This window comes from Aythya fuligula, chromosome 8 (genome assembly GCF_009819795.1).
Source record: "Aythya fuligula isolate bAytFul2 chromosome 8, bAytFul2.pri, whole genome shotgun sequence".
In the NCBI taxonomy this organism is placed as follows: Eukaryota; Metazoa; Chordata; class Aves; order Anseriformes; family Anatidae; genus Aythya; species Aythya fuligula.
This window is the reverse complement of record NC_045566.1, coordinates 16,371,372-16,392,389: the sequence shown is the minus strand read 5'-3', so window position 1 is coordinate 16,392,389 and position 21,018 is coordinate 16,371,372. Positions and strand designations below refer to the sequence as shown.

Here is a 21,018-nt window from a genome sequence, read left to right as displayed (position 1 = left end):
CAAGTGTAAAAAATGTCCCAAAATTCAACAGGAGGGAGCAGAAACATCCAGAAGCGTCCTAATCATGTTACTCATTACCTACAGAAAACAAACAAACAAACGGACAAAAAAACACCTCAGAATACAGATGAAAAGCTAACTTAAGAAGTTTCTCACATAGCCCCTTTACAGGAACAACTAGAAACTTTCAGATGTACCATAGCACAGAGCTGCTGGAGCTTGTGTGCTGCTATGGCCCCACCAGTGCCTCGGCAGCCTCTCAAGCAGCAGCAGGCACTCACCAGAAAGAGCAATTGCTGCAACTTTGGGGTCACCATGACACACAGAAGTGAGGGTAGAAGAACCCACTTCAGGCTTTGGTTTGATTTTGGCATGATTTCCAGCAACTGGTTGGTTGGAAAAAGAGGATACCAGCTTCATTATCACACATCCCTAGGGGAAACAGGATATTTGCAGAGCAACCTATTAGTAATTGGCAAACTATCAGTGAAGTGCTTTACTTTTCTTGCATACAAATATTTATGAGCAATTATGCCTACTGCTTTTTAGGTTTACAACTTTTCCTTTACCCTCTCTGGAGGCCAGCTCTAGTGTTGTCTAATCTTGCAGGAGAGTGCTGCTGAAGGTGGGTAGGACTCAGATGGGCTTTTTGCCCTATATGCTCCACACCAGGCAACTCACAGCTGCATAAGTGCCCCAAGCAAAGATAGAACTGGACTTGTCCTTGCTCATTGCCTGTGCACTGTCAGCCAGCCCATCAACATCCTGGAGCACTTCAGCCAGTGGACTATTAACTTCCACATTAGAGATGTCTGTCCCATACCTCTGCCTATACATCCCCTGCCCTTCAAAAGCAACAACAAAAAAAGACAAGCGAGACATACAACTAACACAAACATTCATATCCATACCAAATGTTTTTCAAACCTTCTGTGTATGTACTTATGTACCAGAAAGGGCACAAACCTGGTAACTTTTCCCTCACAAGGAACTTCACATTTAAGCAGATTTTATGCACATTACCTCTCTCACACACAGAGTAGCTGAAAAAGCAATGTGCCATTCACAGCAAGACTTCTTTCACGCTGTTTTCCTAGAAAGTTTTACCATATACATTTGAAACGCTTTTTAGATAGAAGCATGTATAAGAAACTGTGAGGTTCCAAGCAGATAAAACCATGAAGATAAATAACACTTGCAGCACACAGCAGCAGTCAGACACTTATCTCAGAATATAAAAGCATGCTTATACACATTTCCCTTTAAAATAAAAGTCACCATTAACTAAGATGCTGTTATTGTGTTCAGAAGGATGAACACAAGAGACGTGAAGGCACTTGGCTTCTTCTAGCAAAAAAAATAAATAAGCCAGGTGATTTTTGCATGCAGCTCAAGTGGCTGAGACATTTAAAGTCAAAGATCTTGGCCTCTAGTCCTCTTTGTGAATATGGGTTTTATAGACAAATCCATGGGATTGTTGCAGAAAGAAAAAAAAGAGAAGTCTGAAGAGAAGGACACCAGATGGGTGGGGACCATCTCCAGGCAATCTCCCCAAAGAGATCTGTCAGAAATAGAAAACTTATTTCTGTCATGGGAACAGAAGAAAACCTACAGCAGGCTGTAGTGTTCAGTCTGACACCTGGCCTTCCCTCTCTGGGCATTTAGGGGCATGTAGTAACACATTTATTACTCCTGTTTTGTAGGGAAATGGATAGAAGAGACCATAGCTCCTTTTCTTCCACGCTGCCACAAGCTTAGAAGATTTTAGGATGTAGGCTTCCCTACAGTAATTGTTCAAAAAGCTAAGAGCTGCCCATGCTCTTGTGCCTCCATCCTCAAAACTGTCTTTAAGGCACAAACTTTAAAAATAAGTAAAAAAAAATAAAATAAAATAAAATAAAAATAAAATGGTATATTTATTTGTACTCAAATGTCACTTTCTGAGACTTTGCTCTTGGGTTTCATTCTTGAGCTTTTCTCTGTGACTGAGTGACATTTTTCTCACTTTCAACTTACCATTATTATTGTTATTTAAAGCTCAGGTTTCCGTGCTCTCTTGAGTCAGGCTCTAGAGGTGTTCAGCAAATAGTAGGTATTACAGGATCCATGATAAAATCACCAGAATGTCAACATACTGGTTGAACATAACATTTCAGGTATTTTTTCCCCCATATTTTGAATGTAGTCTGCTTCAAGAGCAATTTCCATGTGGCTCAATATATCCTGCCATGCCAATGCTCAGCATTTTCTCATTAAATTGTGTTATGCTTGTAAGTACCCCTGAAGGAGCTGGTCTGCAGAAGGTATATTCCCATAACGCAGGAAGGGAAAATTGGCATCTGCTTTTGCCAGATTTATGGTATAGTGTGTACCCAGTGGGATACAATCAAACCTTCATGTAACAGTTTATTTCCAGGTTACTGGAAATAAGCTACAACAGGGGAACCAGTGCATAGTTTTTCAAAAACAAGGAACTTATGCAGAATCCTTTAGAATTCAGAAGAGAACGAGATAGCGGCAGTCTGTTGCTCACGCTGCACGCGTTCCACTTCCCATTCGCTTCAAAGATGACAGAAAAAATCATCAAACACTGAAGTACCTCTACTGCAGTCACTGGAGATGACCCGCTATGCGCAAAACCCCAAACTGGACCCCAGTGCTTGGGTAGTTTGCACGCAGGTGCAGAGGCCCGCTTGAACTCCCCTCTGTTTTTTGGGCTGTTTGTGAGCTGGCTGTCCCATGAACCATGGGGGTTTAACCAGCTCACACTTCTGCTTTCCCATGTTATTTCTGGACATTTATATTGGTTTTGTTTTGTTTGTTTGTTTATTTGTTTATTTTCCTTTCTTGTTTCCTCTGGGCAACACCTCCCTCCCTTTTGCATAATTTCATATAGGATGTATAAACTCTCCAAGATGTATACCAAAGGAAGGAAAGTGAAAGCTCCAATCACAGAATAAACAAAATACCAATTTCTGTCCAAGTTACACAAAAAAAATTGCAAAATCCCTTGGCAGGGGAAATGGGAGCCACCTCCCAGCAAGTGAAGGTGGGGTTCCTGTGTGTGCAGTCCCATTAGTGAAGGTATTTGTACAGACACTTGAAGTACACAGAGACTATCAACACTCCTTGCTGACGCCCCTGCCACTGCTAGTCAGACCAGGCAAATGAAAGGCAGCACTGGACATCACCCTGCCTTGTGATTGTCCTTTCCCCTGGCATACACATGCCTCTCAAGTGAAAGGTCAGAAATCCCCATGTGTTTATGAACGCCACAGAAAACAGACCGGTGTTCCACATGGGACAGGGCTGCTAAGGATGTCAGCTGTAGGATGTGGGGCTTTGAATCAGGACTTCACGTCTCCTCAGATCATATTTACCTGAAGATTTGAGCAAGGATAGGGAAGAAGAAAACCAAAGTTGCTTTTGAAGTCATATAGCCCTGCCAGGCCTGATTCCTTGAGCAAATTAAAGACTCTTGTACACTGACCACAACAACCGAGGTGATGCCCCACCTGTCCAGGATACATCCAGCCCAGCGAGGGCTGCACCAGAGCACCTGTCTCTGCACTGACCTTCACCGCTGTCCTCCTCGAAGCAGCCACACAAACTGCATTTAAAGCTAGTTCCCAGGTGCTTTTTGTCTCAAGAGGGACATGGCTACAGATCAGCGACTATGGATACGGCTTTGTCAATTCTGGCTCTCAGATTAAATCGATACTCTCACCATCTAACTGCTGCATGGGAAATGAAAATGAATTGATGGTTTGGACCTTTTCCCAGCAGGCCAGTGTGCACCTCCTGATGCCACCACAGTGAATAGCATTAGCTGGCTCTCCTCTTGAAGCTTGTGCACAGCACACAGAGCAGATACAAAGCACGAACTGCCTCCTCAGCCCCACGCCCGGCTTCTTCCTACCCCTGGATCCAGGCACCAGGGCAGGGCTGCGTGGCCAGCCTCTTGCTGCTCCCTCCCTGGCTGAACCAGATCGGCAAAGGCAGGGACAGCACAGAGCTTTGACATCTTCTGGGCACAAGTGTGTTTCTTTGCCTGTTACTCATGTCCTTGTAAACATTTATACCCAAATGGCATTGTAAGAACCAAATTCTGTAAGGTATTTGTATTTGCTCTTGGCATGTCTTGGACAGTGAAAAATCAATAACAGCAGTTTCACTTGCAGGAGTTTAAAGCCATGGTGTTTGCCCAGTAAACATCACATACAAACAGTCCTTCATTTCCACAGAGAACCGCACAGAGGTATAAATATTGCAGGTACTTCTGATATTAGAGCTTGTAAAACGATATTCTTACAGGATCTGAAGGGCTGGATTGTGCAACTCTTACAACACCAAGCACCTTCTTGCACAAACGGCCCATTGAGAAAGCCTGGCACAGAAATGTTCCCCACGAGTCTGTGGTTTCAGTAAACCAGTAAATTAGTTAATGAAGGATGGCAGCATCTCCAAAGCAGCGGGGGTCTCAGCCCTGTATTTCAGAGAGCACCTTCTTCTGATAAACTTAGCATAAACATGCAGTAAAATCCTTTCAGGAAAAAATTATCCCTGTGGGTCAATAGGGTGCTGCAGTAAAATGATTCCTCCAAATCAGTGGAAGTTTTGCATCGGATTTTAATAGGGAGCAAGGATCTAGCCAGAGTCCTTACTGTTCCAAAGTGGCAGCAGAAAAGAAGAAAAAGCGTTTGCTCAAGTGATTTATTTCAGCAGCTTCAGGACAGCCTGTAGTTTCTTAAAGGGAAGTAATTGAAATTCAGAAATATATAAAAGACCACTCCAAATGCCATATGTACTTTAATCCAACAAAAACGTCATAGGCCACTGTCAACCTGACTGTGACAAAGAAATTTCTGAAAAAAAAAAAAAAAGCCACAGGGAAGAGAAAATAAAGACAGCAAAGACTGTTGTCAAACTTACAGCAGATTGAAATAGGAGCTGCCGTGTACAATGGCTCAAGTGTGCAGTTTTCAAAGGAGGAATCTGGAAAAAACAGGCTTAAAATCACTTTGGATGTAAAGCCAAAGGAATGGAAAATAAACATCTTTGGAACAGAAAAAAAAAAAAAAAATGTTAAGAGGGGGCAGAGCAGCAGCAGTTTACCTCCACCCCAGCTATTGATCAGGCTCTGAGAAGCACCCCAGGTGTTCCGGAGGATGGCCTCAGTGGAGCTCATTTAACCCCACGCTTTATATGACAGAGCTTCAAAAACTCAGTGGTGGAGAGGCTGAACAGCCAGCATGTTGACCTGCAGGGTTTCTTTGCTTTCTGTGGTGTTAGGACCGACTCCAACCTCCTTGTAATCTTAGCATTAATCTCACAAACTGTGCCTGACTTCAATTCTATGGCATTTAGAAACAGATTTCCAGCCCTTACTTCGACAGCCATGTAGCCCCCATCTTTTACCTTTTGTGTGAGAAGTTAGGAGAAGGAATAAAGCCCCATGTCCCCAGACACAGAGACTGCTCCAGGCATGGGAGCACCCCTACACCTCGGAGGCAGCTCTGAAGCGCCTGGCTGGCTGCGCCTGGAGCCACAGCACTGCCCCAGCACAAGATGGAGGAGCCACATTTGGGCCCTGCCATGCACCACGCTCTGGAGAGACCTGGTGTTAGACAGAATCAGTGAGAGTGTTCTTCCCAAAACACATTTTGGGAAACTACTACATGGTTCAACACAGGCTACTCATGTGCACTTCACACTCCATGCCTGCTGCTGAGCTCCTCTGGGTTAGTCAGCAATTAGGAGCCCTGTAATGAATGTTAAAAGCATTTAATTAAACAAATACATTCAGAGTTAAACATGTGGCTGAGGCTGATCAACAGGAGCACAAAGCTAAACAAAGCCCCGCAGGCACAAGGACCTTGCCTGGGTGGGGAGGTGACCTGGAAGCTGCCCATCCCTCTCACCATCGGTGCTCCTCTTCTGCCGGGCAGGAACGGGCTCACCTGTCAGCAGCAGAGGCACAGGATCACAGCAGTTTCTGACCACCAGCATGGGGGGAAACCAGCCATGTTGTGGGTGAAGGCTGACCGCTGTGGTGAGAGGGACACAGACTGGGTCGCCACATGAGCAAAAATAGCTTTGAAGGTTTGAGGAGCTTTCCCAAACAGTAAGCATGTGAATTATTCACCCACGGTAGTGCTGGCTAGCAGGGACAGCACAGCCTCACACACATTTAACACACTCGATTTTAAAGACAATTTCTTAACCACGACAAATCCTAGGAAAGTATCTTGTTCCCCTGGGGTCGGAGCGTGTTGAGATTTTCCTAGATCTCAAATACATATAAGTATCTCCAGTGACAGGGAGCAATTTCCGTGTGAGTTTGCCTTTGTGTTTCGTTAAGTACGTTTCCCAGTTTTAATAGGTTAAAACCCAAAGTCCTGGAGGCATTCTGGTTTCCAGCTATTTCATCCATTACAGTCCTGCAAACCTGGGCCCATACCCAGAGCCTCTGCTTGCATAGCATTTTATATCCAACTACAGTGAGGAAAGAAGTCCATGACAAAATGCTCACAATAGTTGAGCTCGGAGGCCACCCCCTCAGGAATGTCCCACACGCTGCAGAGAAACCAAACGAGCAAACCCAAGTATCAGTCACCTGCCCCTGAGCGAAGGCACTGAGACGTGCAGCACCCTGGTTCTTTTCCCTGCAAACCTTCAGGCCAAAGTCAGGATGGGAAAAAAAAAAAAAAAGTCTGAGCCCTTCCCACGGGGATACTGGGCAGTGGGTGTAGTGAGGGTCTCTGCAGGGCCGCCCAGCCCAGGGTATGCAGGAAGGCTCGGCAGCAGAGATGGACGGGGGGGGTTAGAGGCCCTGCACTGCTTGTCCCCAGGGAGCCTCCAGCTGAGGCCCTGCCATCAGCAGCACTGAATTTGTCAGACTCAATAAACTGAGAGAACTGAGGGGAGCAGCAGCAGGAGTGGCGAGTGTTAGGAAACAAACACACCCAAGCAACATGTGAAGAAAGGCTGAAGGAACGGGTTTAATCTGGGGCAAAGAAGAAATCCAAGGAGCGCAGGATGTGTTCAGTGCAAGAGGGGCTGTGACGAGGTCAGACACCAGGTGCTCTCCACACCCATCATGAACAGGGTAAGAAATGCCCAGCCCCACCTTCAACAAGCATCGGGGAAGCCCTTAGGACACAAAACAGTGGGAACCTGTGGAAATTGCTGCCCACAGGTGCTAGAGTATCCCTTCCCAGCAGCTCCCCTGGGCTGTGAGAACTGCAGGTGCCCAGGCCCTGTGGGTCCCCTTCTGCAGCGCTCCCTGGGGTGGGAGCTGTGGCCTCACTGGGTTCCAGGGCTCTGCCCCACGAGGGTCCTGCCAGCTGGGGCAGGGACAATCCCTTCCTGAGGGGAAGCCACAGTTCCTGGATCAGGCCTGGGCCCTGACAGCACCAGAGGTTTCCCCACAGGGCATGAGGGCGGCCCCAGGCCTGGCTGCGGGGTTACAGCCGTGTGGCATTAAGTGCTAGGGGCTCTGCAGGGCAGAGCTTATCGCAGACAATGGGGCAGGAAAGCATGTAAACAGCAGTCACACAGGCACGCGAAGGCCCTGAGAGACAGAGGGGAGAGAAATGTAAAAGCCCATATAAAATGAAAACCAGAATCTCAGGCTGTCCAGTGACTGAGCTTGCCTTTAGGCAGGCGCAGCAGGCAGGATTTCGTGCAGTCTTTCCAAAACTTCTGAAGTTTCATGCTCTGTGTATATGGATATTCCATAAGGACTGTTGATGCCCCCCCCCCCCTTTTTTTTTTTCTTATTGTGCATTTCCTGCTGTTATCATGACCTCCATCTTCCAAACCAAATGCATCACTTGGCAGCACATTGCATCCAACAGCATTTCCTTTATGTTGTAGCTGGGGACACAATCCCACGTGGCATCTCCCAGAGATGACATGCTGGGAGGAGCAAGGTAAGTCCAGCAGCAGCAAGGAGCCCCTCTGGCAGCAGCTGTGGCACCCCAGCCCTCTCCCAGCCCGTATCTGCTGGGGCAACCAGCCAGTCTGCCTCATGCCTGCAATCTTGGCTCCAGAGACACGGCAGGAGGGTGTTAGGGAAAATCCACTTCTAAAAACCACCTGAAACAGCAGAACTACCCAGAACCAGTTACCAGAAGAGCAACGTGTTCACGCATTTATTCCTAATGGTCTGTGCAACCCAATCCCAATCCACGATTCTGTTGTTTATGGGCACAACATGTTCATTTCATGGGAACAGACCTGCTCTGTGCTGGAAGGCTTCCTGCAAGAGACTGTGGTGTTAATTTAGAAGATGGCATTCTTCCCAAACAGTCATTATTAAACCAATAACCCTACGTTACCTCCAGCATCAAGGGGCAACGTGATGTTGGAGACAAGACAGAACAAAGATCCTGGCTCTAGCAATTGTAAAAGAGCTTAGGGGCTGTTCTTTTCAGGGAAGGGAGAGAGATGGAGCCTGGCCCAATTCCAGTGCCTGTGGTTTTAGCGACCCCCCCACTTCAGCTGCATTGTGTGGATGTGTACAGTTACAGAGCTGCCACTTCTGCACCCATGCCTGGCTGAATCACAGGAGCAGTTTTCATCATCTCTCTGCCAGAAGCAACATCTCCCCTGACTTTTATCGTGGAATGGGTGCATGTTTGTAATCAGCCTGGAAAATCTGTTTCTGAGCTTAATTCTAGAGCCTCGTCTCTGCTACAGAAACAACTGCACTCAGTAACACAGCTTTCCCTCCCTTTAACAGCATGAGGAATGACTTGCTGTCCTGGGAAACTGGTCACAGCATAAACCCTCAGGGTTTTGCAACATTAGTGCTTGATGCCTTTAATTTAAGTGCTGAACACACTGTACAAGCACAAGTGGACAGCCTGAACTGGGAATGACTGGGAATGCTTCTGATAAAATCACCGGTCATTCAGGGTACCCTGGGAACTAATGGGTAGTCCACGACACAATTTTAACAATTCACCATGGTAGAAAAGGAGTTAATGCCAAGCTTAAAAACACTAAAGATTTTTTTTTCTCGATTCTTTCAAGTCTGGTAACCTTAAGGACCACCTTTTAGCATGTTCCTAAAAAAGAAAAAAGAAAGAAAAGCACCTTGATGAGCATTTTATTTAGGAACCTCCACAAGATTTATTTCTGAAGGAACAGACCACCCAGGCTCTGAAGTACACTGATGTCAGTCTTCAGCCTACAAGGAGGCAGAGCAGCCATAAACCAGGGTGGTTGCCGATGGCCTTGCTATCATAGGAGAATGCAACTTTTTGCATTACACCTGTAACAAAATGGGGGCTCATTGCTACAGCACTTGTGCTTTTTACAATTATTCATGTACTTACATTTATTAAAGAAGCCTTGGTTTACAGACAGGAAATGTGAATCTTTTTGATGTCCGTTCCCCCAGCCAAGGTGAAGGTTGGGGCAAAACCAAGAGTAGGCTACAAGTCATGGGCACAGCGCCCTTCTGGTTTTACCCTCCCTCCTCAGTGAGGGCCGAACAGCCCTGCCGTGTTCTGCGTTATCTTCAATGCCAGTTGTTGCGGGACAGTAATCCCATCACACAGAGCGACAGCAGCCCCGAGAAGCCACCCTCAGCTCACTGCCACTGCACCCTATGGGCTCTGCCAGCCACACTGGTATGCCTCAGCAAATTCAAGGCTCTTTCTCACTATTAGCACCCACACAGGTTCACAACCCACACCTGACAGAAGCCTCATGTTTGCATGTTAACAACATGCTACAGATTTACTGAGGATTGTCATGTTCCGGCACACAGTTCCATCTCGAGAATGGAGGAAATTTGAAATCCTACAAGAGATCAGGATGATGGCCAACACTATACCTGTACGAGCACCTCATTTGTTTGACTTCAAGTAAAAGGAAGTCTAACTTCTTGCCTTCATACAACCATAACACTGTTAATTTCTGAGCACATGGAACCATGTTAGCAAGAACAGCTATTTCTGTGAGATTAAAATATACAGCCCAGTAAGTGATACGTGGGGTGGAGGAGGGGTGGGTGGGAAGAGTGGACTGCCCCTTACAAGACACGACCTACAGTGTCTGGGCTTCCCTCCTTGCTAAAAGAAAGCAGCTCAGGACTGCAACACCATTTATTTAGCAGTAGAAAGCCTTTCATTAGTGTCAGCATCCTCCTGTACACTCAGAGACTTAATGCCTGCTCAGAAAAGCAATAGCTCATTTTGCATCTTACAAAAGGACAACTTATTGGAAAACCCAAGGATCTTCACAGAAATATGTTGTAGCGACAGTTGTGAGCATCTCCTACTTCCCCTCATTTAAAGGGGCAACCATTTTTCTTCCAGGTCTGTGCAGATATTGTGCAAAACTCCACTAGTCAAGTCAAAATGGTAGGAGAACGTTTAGATTATGTAGATGAAAACAGAATCCCATCTATTCTGAAACACTGTGGTCGTTAGAAACCATACCCACAGGATTTACTAGGAGCAGCTCTTCATACCTTCTCCTCTTTAAATTTACAGGCGCCAAAGAGCAAGTTCAGCATAAGACACTTGAAATCAGAGGCTTTACTATGCAAACACATTTTTCCCCATTAAAAAAAATAGATAAGAGGAAGATATAAACATCTTATTTATTAAATCAAATAGAAATGCAAAATATGTTTCACATGCCTTACATGGAAAAGAGATGAACTTCAAAGACCTTAAAGCAAGACTGTGTCAGTGGACACGCAGGAAACAGGAACATTATAAACAGTCACAAAAAGGAGGAAGGACTGGGGAGGGAGGCGACCTGGGGAAGATGGGCAGTTCCTCCCCACTCAGAAAACTCTCCTAAAAACAAGAATGGAGTTTATGCTGAGTAAGCATCACAAGCCTGAAATTAACATTCAAATGTATGTATTTTGGAGGAAGTTGTCTGAAGAAGTACAATTGGCTAATAACTAGTCAAACAGTGATCTAAATTATTCATACCATACTCATATTAAGAGAACGTGGGCTTATTTTTGAACATTAGTAGGGACAGTAAGAGCATCAGAAACATCAAAAAAAGCTTTAAAAAGTAGGATCAATCTGTGGCCACACTGTGACACTGCTGTTAAAATAAGAGAAAATGAAAAATAGAACTATTATTCTAAATATTAATGACTTTTTCATCCTCCAACTCTTCCTCCCTCCTACACAAAATTTCTAGGAAGCTGAAATGACAGTCAACAGCAAATACAAGGCATACACCAATATTATATTCCACAGTTTTTCTAAGAGTCAATAGTCCAGCAATTTTAAAGTGATCTATGTGCAAAAAATAAACACAAGTTTCTTAAAAACAGAAAAATTCACTGCAGCCTTAACAACTCCTACTTAAAAAAAAATAATCCGAGAATTAGCACAAAAATTTCCCAGTGGAGGAGAGATCAGTAACCGTGAGTACTCTGCCAAACCTGTGACTTGGTGTTGCAGAACTGTCAGCATCCCAAGTTTACTACCAGCTGGCAAGGAGAAAACAGATTATATCCCCAAAAGAAGTGGGAAAACCACTGTTCATAAACTGGTCTTCTGATACACATAAACATATGGTGCAGGTATGTATTCAGAGACTGCTACCTACAGCTAAGAACAGTCATCCCAGCATGACTAATAGTAAATGATTGACAGTAAAATGTGCAAGATTCATAAGAGCAGTTTTTAAAATGCTTCTGACTGCTCAATGCCCCTAGGCCCAAACTATCCCCTCATTAATAGTGTAAGTCAGGGCAGCTCTGGTTAAGTTACAGTAGAAATCGCTGCGCATGAGGATTTCTGTGTGAGAACGGTCTCTTGAATGACAGACTAGTTCAGTCCTGACCACACTACAATAGGGAATTGTGTTTAAACTATGAGTAATCGCGTAATCATCTCCCAGCATAGTACTTCTTTTCTGCACACATGGAATGTAAATGGCCAAGATTTACAACTGATGATTTTGCAGATTTAATGGATTGTATTTCTCTAATGGCTTTGGCAATGCAAACTCAGTTAAAAAAACACCACGAAAAACAAACAAACAAAAAAAATCTCACGCTCACTGCTGTCTGCTTTTTTCTTTATTTGATGACTTATCTGGCACACATTTAGGGTTTTCTAACAGTGCATAAGTGTTCAAAAACATCAAATTACTCGGGCTGGGGGAGAAGGGTGGTCCTATAGTTAAAGTGGAAGATACGCTGCAACAGATGATGAAGCTAAATCATGTTTGGGTAAATTTTAAGTCTTATGTCTCTGTCATTAGTCTAGAAAATAGAGCAGACAGCCCAGTTTCTAAGCAAGGGCTGTGAAACAAAACAATCACTAACTCTTGTAAAATGTCTTGAATTTCCCCGATGAAAACTCTGAAGAGGAGCAAAACATGAGCAGTGAAGTCACCTGCTGTTTAATGACTCTCAAAGCCACCATGCAGAACAGTTCAAGCATCAAAACTATCCCCAACCTGAAAGCCCAGTGGCACTACTCTCCCTTCTACCACCCATTGCTGCTTGGGACAGAGGAGCGTTATGAAAGCTGAGGGAGATCAGCTGTGGGGATGGGACAAGGCCTCACAGCTCTGAAGGAGTCACACTGGATTACAGAACAAGTCTCATCCAAAATCATGAGGCCTTGAGGATGAAGAATGAGGGCAAACACCTGGCCTCATGCAAACCACATACCTTAGTGCAGGGGAATGGTGGTTCTGCTGCTGTTTGAAGCACAGCCAAACCAGTTTCATTTGCTGCGAATGGCTGACACTAACACCACACACCAACATGTTTCAAGTGCTGCAAGAACCATACCGTACACAACGTTTATCTTTGTTTTTCCTCCCATAATGCACTAAGATCAATCCAGACCTTAAAGAATAACTTGCATAGTAAGAAAAGGTCATCAAATTTAATCATTTACTTTAAGCAGGCAAGCAAATTTGTAAACATTCAAAAGCGGCAGCATCCAAGTTACAAACAATTTAAGGAAAAAAAGAATTGAGATTATTAAGGTTCTTTATCCTCTCAAAAAATTTGGAAATAATCTTTTAAAACACTGCAAACATTGAACAGTCGGTTATATCTCTTACAATCCTGCTAGTAGTCCTGCCTTCTGAGGGATTCTGCGTTCTACAAATGCATGGTCTCACAACAGCCATACTTTTCAACATTTGCTGTTTGGAAGTCAGCTACTTGAGCATTTCAACTCAGCTTAAATCCCATTAGCAAAGGGAATGCTTGTGTCTTGGTTCAATACCTCTTTAACTTCTGAGGGCAAAGTGTCAAAGAGGTGATCTTCCACGACAAGCCCGCTTTTCCTGAGAAGCTGACACTGCCCCAGTGTGGCTGGCAGACGGTCTATGCAGTTTCCCTTCAGTTCCAGATGAGTCAGCTGCAACAGTTGACCAACTTTATCTGGGATTGAGGTAATACAGTTTTGTCCCAGACTCAAAGTCCTCAACTTAACACATTTAAATAACTGTTTTGGCAAAATGTCGACTTTGTTTCCCGTGATGTGAAAATGCTGCAGATTTTGAAGCAAACCTATTTCCACTGGAATCACTGTAATTGAGTTGTAGCTTACATCTAAACACCTAAGTTTCTGTAAACTGAACACTGCGGCTGGTAAGGATTCGAGTTTGTTATTGGAGAGGTAAAGAGACTCCAAGTTCTTTACGTGGGTAATGGAGGAAGGAATGTTGACTATTTTATTGTGCCACAGCTTTAAACAAGTCAATCTTTTTAAGTGCTGGAAACTGATGATTTCTTCAATTGTGCGTATGCTGTTTGACTTTAAATCCAGTTCCTGTAAGTTAGAGAGGCTGAAGATGGCATGAGGAATTCTCTCCAGTTCACAGTTCTGCAGTTCCAACTCTGCAACATTCATCATTTTCTTAAGGCTATTCAGTACCACGAGCTTAGTGCCATCATTATGAATGACTAGTTTTGTTAGATGTGGTGCCACATCTGTGATATTGGGGGGAATTTTGGTCAAATTGCTCTTCACATGGAGAATTTTAAGGTGTCTCAATTCTCTGAGAGACTCAAGCCCTATCATTTTATTGTTTTCAGAGTTCAAATTGCCTATCAAGTACAACTCACGGAGGTTTTTGAGCAAATACACCCACGCAGGAATTTCTGCGACATCTGTGAACTTCACATAAAGGCATCTCAAGTGGTCCCGAAGGAAGCTGAAGGCCGTCTGCTCGACCTTTGCAGGGCAGTGGCACAGATGAAGCTCCTGAAGATTTGTCATCTGGGAGATTTTTGCTGGGATTTTCGCTTCAGGAATCAGCTCCAGTTTTAACACATCCAGATCAGTCAGATCAAAGACTGCATCGGGGACCCCTGACAGCATGAACAGGTGCAGCTCTTGCTTATCCTGGGCATTGCGGGAAACGTGTTGCCGCAGCTTTTCAAAAGTCCATTCGTGGTTTAAACTGATTTCACGTAGTTTGTTCTCACTTACCTCTGACAAAAAGACACCAAATCGCTTAGAATACAGCTGGTCGTACTGATCTACCATATGCAAAAGAAATGCAAAATCGTTTTTCACATCAGGAATATCACTGAAACTACTCTCTTCTCTGACCTTTTCAAAAGAGTATTCTTTTAAGGGTATTCGGAACAGCCAGAAGAGCGTGTAGAGGCAGATAAAGCCATAGACACAAATTAGAGAAATATAGCTGATCAGCAGCTTCTTCAACATGTAAGCCATATTGTGTGTACATTCAAACTGCGTGTAGCCAATCAGGTGTTCCACTTTGGGGTTGCAGATGTGTTCAAAACTAATGGTGTTGACAAAGTTCGCAGTATAGCAAAGAATAAAAATGAACTTGAAAGTCTTTATGATAGTCTGGCCAACATAGAGCTTGTAAATCAGATCGCTGTCCTCCACGTGCGCCCGGAACTTACGGACTTTCTCAAAGAGCGCTTTCGCTTGTTCTCCATCCTTCTTGTCTAAAATAGTGACACTGGGGACCTCGATCATTGGTTTGTCAGCTGAAAACTTGAAGCCAGACTTTGTTATCATGGGAGTGCTGGCACTTGGGCTTCCTTCATCGCTGCTAGTGGAAACATACTTGGGCAGGGACTGGGCACCAGTTAACCTCTGTTTGTTCTCCTCAGAGTCCTCACATGCTGTTTCAGACAGTGCTTTTGTAGTCCAGGGGGACTCAAAGCACTTCCCTAATATAGACACAAAGTGCTCAATTTTTGAGCAGGTCTTGGGATACTTGAACCAAAAATTGCTACTGACTATTAAAATAATGGTATGGATGAGAACAAGATAGGGGAAATACTTTGAATACCAAGGAAGAGCCAAATGATAGCACATCTGGTTAATAAATACATATTGCTGAAAATCCAAATTTGTTTTACGGCCTGAAGAATCCTTCTGCTCCTTCTTCAGTTCCTGACCTGATTCAGTGGGTTGATACTGAGGAGAGGTAGCTCTGCTCAGAGGTACATCTGGTGTTACAGTAGGGGCACTTCCAAAGGAAACCGTTCTCATTGACGCGTCTTCTCCTTGACCAGTGGTTGTTTCAACAGTGGTAAAGTCAGCCTTCCCTGATGTGCTGGGCTGTGCTTTTGAATTTACAGTAGACTGCAAAACTGGCAAGCAGACCACCTGGTCTTTGGTCAGCTGCATGGTTCCAGCAAAAATGGCAACCATTAACATAACAACCGCTAGATAATCCATAAACACATCCCACCATGGTTTCAGGATACGATAGGTTGGCTGGATGTCATTGAGCGATGCAACTTCTGCAAGGGTAAACATTCCTACAAGAAAACAAAACCAAAATCAATATTGTTGACTGGTGAGCAGATTATTTTACTAATTAAAAAACAATCACACCGTGACATGCAAATCTTCAAAAGGTTTACATTTCATTAGGTTTTGTTGCATGTCACATGTTGTCTGTCACTCCATTCAACAGGGTACTCTCAAAGGATATGTACTGAAACAGCACATTATTTTAGCATCAAAACTGAAGGAAGGCTTCTCACTTCAGGCCAGATGATATTTATGTAGCTTTGCCACCTGACAGCACAAGCACCAAGGTCTGCTATGTGCAACCAAAATATCTAAAAGACAAGTGCCGCAGCTTATGCGTGTTAACAACACGAACAGCAACAACTGAATCCACTGCACAAAATCCAATTCTGTAAAAATGGAGTGTTTGAGTCTTTGAAAATATGAAATCCAGCATTACCTTTTTTTTTTTTTTTAATTACCTTGCATTTATACACAGAGTAGACAATGTTTGTTAGATGAGCACTTTGCTTATCTATCACAGTGCATTTTAGGTCTCTTATTACATTGTGAGCAAGGTCTCTCATTTCTTTTTGTCTAACACAGTAACAGTCAGCATCTCCCACTCCCTGCAATTCGGCATCCACGTTGATTAACAGATGGATCGTCTCCCTGTCTTTAAGCACCACCACTTAAGTGAAAGTCTTGCAGTTACTATGTGAAAACTTGGCACACAAATTTTATTTTCATTTTTTTAAATGTGTTTGGATGTTTTACAGTGACAAACCATTATGACCTGTTTAGCAGTACTTCATAAAAATCTTCCCCTTCCCCCCAGTCCATGAAGTAATCCTTCTTCAGACAAAAAAAAACAAAACAAAACAAAAAAAAAACAAACAAAAAAACAAAACAAAACAAAACAAAACAAAAAACAAGAACACAGAAAACACCACCACCAACACAACCCACAACAAAAGAGCAAACCAAGAAGAAAAATAACGTCTTTAACTTTAAAAGGAAAATATTTTTAGATTATCATCACAGCCTGGTGAGCTGATTACCCTAAGATAGCACAGGAATAGGCTATAAGGCTTTCACTTTAATGTGATCATATGCACTGAGAGACAGAAGTGGTGAACTGGGTGAGAATCTAAACCTCTTTGCAGCTTTAAATAGCTAGCTTTGCTTTTTGTTTAGACAAAATCTAGGATTCAAGTTATCTTTTTTTTTCTTTTTCTTTTTTTTTTTTTTTTTAAAGCTTCCTGTGCAAGCAGGATGTGGTAAAATCATCATTTTAACTGCTGAACTCATGACCCAAATTTGCCATTTCTGAAGTAAAACAGGCAGCTTGTATGCACACATGGAGTGGGGAAGGAGACAGGATGTACATTATCACTTGGAGTCTGCATCCCTTTGGTTGACAGAAGAGCAGCTCAGCAGAATACAAGATTACAGCAGGGGGTAGAAAGATGCCTGAGATTTATTACATTTAACTCGTAGCACATGGATTTGTACAGACCTGCACCTTACAAACCCCAAAGGACAGTGCCACAGGCGATGAATATACAGCGTGACGGTTTGATTATTCTAGCACACATTTCTCGTCATCACAGACCCTGGCACAGAGCTCACAGCGCTGGGATCCACAGGGAGAGCCCTGCTCAGCTCTCATGAGCTCTCACCAGCCATGTACCTGCCCGACATGGGGCCTGGCGGGGGCAGCCCTGAGAAGAGGCCGATGTCTCCCCGCAGCACTCGGCTCACTGGTGCTCTCTGCACGGCTGTGAAACGTAAGAGTTTCAGCTCCTCAGGGAATGGGCAGAAGGAACTTCCAGATCTTTCTTTACTTATTTTCCAGTGGGAAAAGGAACATGCAATACTCTTCCCCCACCAGCGACACAAGCTGCTGGGGTCTCACTGCCCTCCCTGCACGCAGCACAGCTCCCAAACCTTCCCCACTTGCTGCAGCAGCGCCCGGGGCACAGCACAGTGACACCCACAGCTGTCAGAGCCTCACCTTGCCCTGCTCCACTTCGCTGCCAACTCCCCATTCTCTTTCATGTTTCCAGGTGCTTACCTAGGCTGAGTCACTGTGACTGCCTGGCCTGCAACTGCTACCTTTGACATTTAACTACTATAACAATTGTGGGCGAAAGAATAGCATTAGTCAGTTGTGTTAATGGGAACGGACAGATATCAAAGGACCCTCCTAACTCCTAGCACAATTGCTACCTGCCCAGGCGGTGAGCCACAAAACAGCAGCACCTTCTTCCTGCATGGATTTCTTTTCTTGCAAGCTCTCAGGGATCTCTAGGCTGTTTTCACAGAAGTCTTGCTCACCTCAGCATCAACAAGAAATACCCCTCACCTGCTTGTGCAATTGCTCAGCAGGAGAGGAGGCAGAGCTGAGCACCAAGCAAGACCAAATCATGCCTGCCTCGTGCCCCGGCATACAAACAGCCATTCCACCTGCAGGGAAAGGTGGCAGGACGGAGAGCAGGGAGCAATGCTGTGACTGCTGTAACATATCCGTAGCTGCTGCTCTCCTCTTGGGCTAGCCTCTTCCTAAATGCTGCACTACCTAATTGTGGTGGAAGTTATGTCGCTGCAGTTTGGGACACCTGACATTTCACAAAATGAAGGTGATTTTGCTTTGCTTTTGCCACAAGAACGCTTGGATAAAGTGCTGAAACCCAAGCACTGCAGGCCTGTCTGCTCCAAGCAGCTGAAATAATGGGAAAGAATGAGAAAGCACAAAGTGGTTTTAGCTAGAGACGTAGGAAGAGCAATTATACTTAAATAAAGCTAAAAATCACCTCTATCAGACCTCTGTTTTCTGCATACACAAAATTAAAAAAAAGTTATGAAACGTGACAGAGCTGGTATAATCCTCTTTGTTGGCTGTAGCCAGTATGATCCAACAGGAGCTTTGCACTCAATGCTCTGAACGTGTCTTCTCCTTAAAGTTACCGGCACTCACGAAAGAACTGCATTTTGGCAGAGATCAGCAGTTACAAAACACATTAAAAAAACCTGTGTGGTATTACTGCCTAAAACCTTGTGCATCATCAAAGAAAGGCAGACCTTCTTCTAGTTACCAAAAACAATTCCAGGAGCTGAAAATAGGTTTCCCTCCTCACGTTTGAGATACGTAAATGCTCTGAACCTTAAAAACCAAAACGCTAACTGTAAACCTACACACAGTCTGAAGACATGTTCTGACTGACAAACTGCGAATAAAATCGGTATTTCTCCCCCTTAAATCCATCATTACATTTATTGGTCTTTGATTTTACTAAATTACTAACCATAGAAGTTTTACTAAGTTACTAACGATACAAGTTAATTTTTGTTTTATTCTTGCACATGGCCAGAAGTCAAAACATTAAGAGGTACTCAGAGCAGATCCAAAAGTGTTCTAATGCTTCGGGGCTTACTTTATCCAAAGTTAAACTACTTAAAACTTTTTAAACCTGCCTTCTAAGCCCACTCTCTGGAATATTTATTGGATTAGATATTAAGTATTTTTATTGCTAATTTTCACCTCCTTTCAAGGGTGCCACACTGGGGTTGGGGTTTCATTACAAGCCAGAGCGATGGCTAAGAAAAAAACAGATGGAAATTTCAGCCTGTATCTGGCAGGCACGAGCTGTGACTCACTGTCCTGTGTCTTCTGCCTTCGAGGCCAGTGTGGGCGCCATTCACACCACCAGTGAAAAAAAAAAAAAAAAAAACCACAAAGAATTGTAAGGCAGCAGCTCAGCAAACTGAAGAATAAAGTATTATGCAGCTGAAAAGCCAAAATATCTGATTTTTCATGTTAAAAACATGCGTTTATTTCAGCCCTTACAGCTCAAAAGGCACCAGGCACCAAATGGACCTTGGGCATCAACAGAGCATGAGGATCAAATGACCCTCTTTCCTCTCAAACCGTTTGTCTCCCGTTCTGTAACTCAGATGACTCTCTAGGACAATCTAGGGTAACATCTGCTTCTCCGAGCTCCAGATCCATTACCTGCAGCTATCGACTGGGTGGTTTCCCTCTGGAGAAAAGAATTGCTGTGATGTAAGTGCATATAACTGTTGCAAGTTCAACTGCTTCTTGCTGCCTCCTCAGATGAAAAAGCTTAAATTCTGAAAGTAGAGAAGTGCTATCTTCCTTTTCATTGCTAAAGCATTATGGAGCCCTAGAACCAAACGCACTTAGTTTATTTTGCAGTTATATAAACACATTATAGGAAGAAACAACTGCAGTGAGAGCTGACGATGATAATACAATTGTTCTAAGTCACAGGTCCACATTAAGCCAGCAGGGGGTAACAACAAATTTATTAAATCATACTTCTTATCCAATTATATTTTTTTCATTAATCTTAAGGAAAAGTATGGTAGAGCTCAGAATGTGATTAACCTGTTGAATTCCTCTAAGAAATTCCAGCCTATAAATGCTGAAATACCAAGTGGGCAGACTGGGGTTATTTCCTAAGAAACCATTCTAGTTTAAATACAGAAATTAGAGGAAAAGGAAGCAGCAGATTGGTATGTCACTCCAATGTTTATTTACAACCTACTTCTTCCTGTACTAACTGATAAAAACTTCATCTGTCTGCCCCTGTAATTCACTGGCTCTCCTGTTTTAACAGCATATTTAAAGTTAAAGCAACTTCAAAATTAAAACAAACAAAACCAGAACCACAGCACATGAACCTCTTGTTTTACCCTCAGGTTCCCAAGAGTCTGAACAAGCCCACTTTGTCTCAGGAAACAAGAGGATTCTTGAGCTAGCCTTGTCACTGCAATTGGTCAAGAATTAACTAAAAACAAAAACAAAACAACAAAGCCCACACACAACATTTCTAGTCGTAAAGAAAAAAAATACTGCCGTGACCAAACGTATTTGCTCCCTTCCCACAGGAAATTAAGGAGAAGAAAAGTTTTCCCATAACTGAAAGGCTCTGCTTTCCTGCTTTTGATCAAGCCACCATAGGTTTAAATTTATTTCCTCTGTATATTTTATTATCTCTTTCCACTAGCCATTTCTACTTCCTTTGTTTTTCTACTTCTGCAATATCCTATTAAGCCAACTGGCCCTGGATGTGATAAGAACAGCATCCCAGCCAGGACGTAGTGAGTATCAGTGGATCTACAGACAATCTGCAACAATCAAGATGACACCGTTCTTCCTTTCTGTCCCACAGAAAGGAGCCCCAAAGCCCACGTAAAATAATGCATATAAGCATTCACAAAAGGAACTAAATGAATGCATGCTTCCTGAACA

General features: G+C 43.7%; 1 protein-coding gene across 4 annotated transcripts in view; it reads right to left on the bottom strand.

The window, feature by feature from the left end:
* Positions 1 to 10,599: 10,599 nt before the first annotated feature.
* Positions 10,600 to 21,018, bottom strand: part of LRRC8D (leucine rich repeat containing 8 VRAC subunit D) — a 51,778-nt gene continuing 41,359 nt past the window's right edge. For all 4 annotated transcript variants that reach the window (XM_032192114.1, XM_032192111.1, XM_032192113.1 and 1 more), the window contains exon 2: positions 10,600 to 15,766. In XM_032192114.1, the coding sequence (XP_032048005.1) occupies positions 13,194 to 15,764 (2,571 nt within the window). In that variant the 5' untranslated portion in view covers positions 15,765 to 15,766 and the 3' untranslated portion in view covers positions 10,600 to 13,193. The remainder of the gene's footprint in view (positions 15,767 to 21,018) is intronic.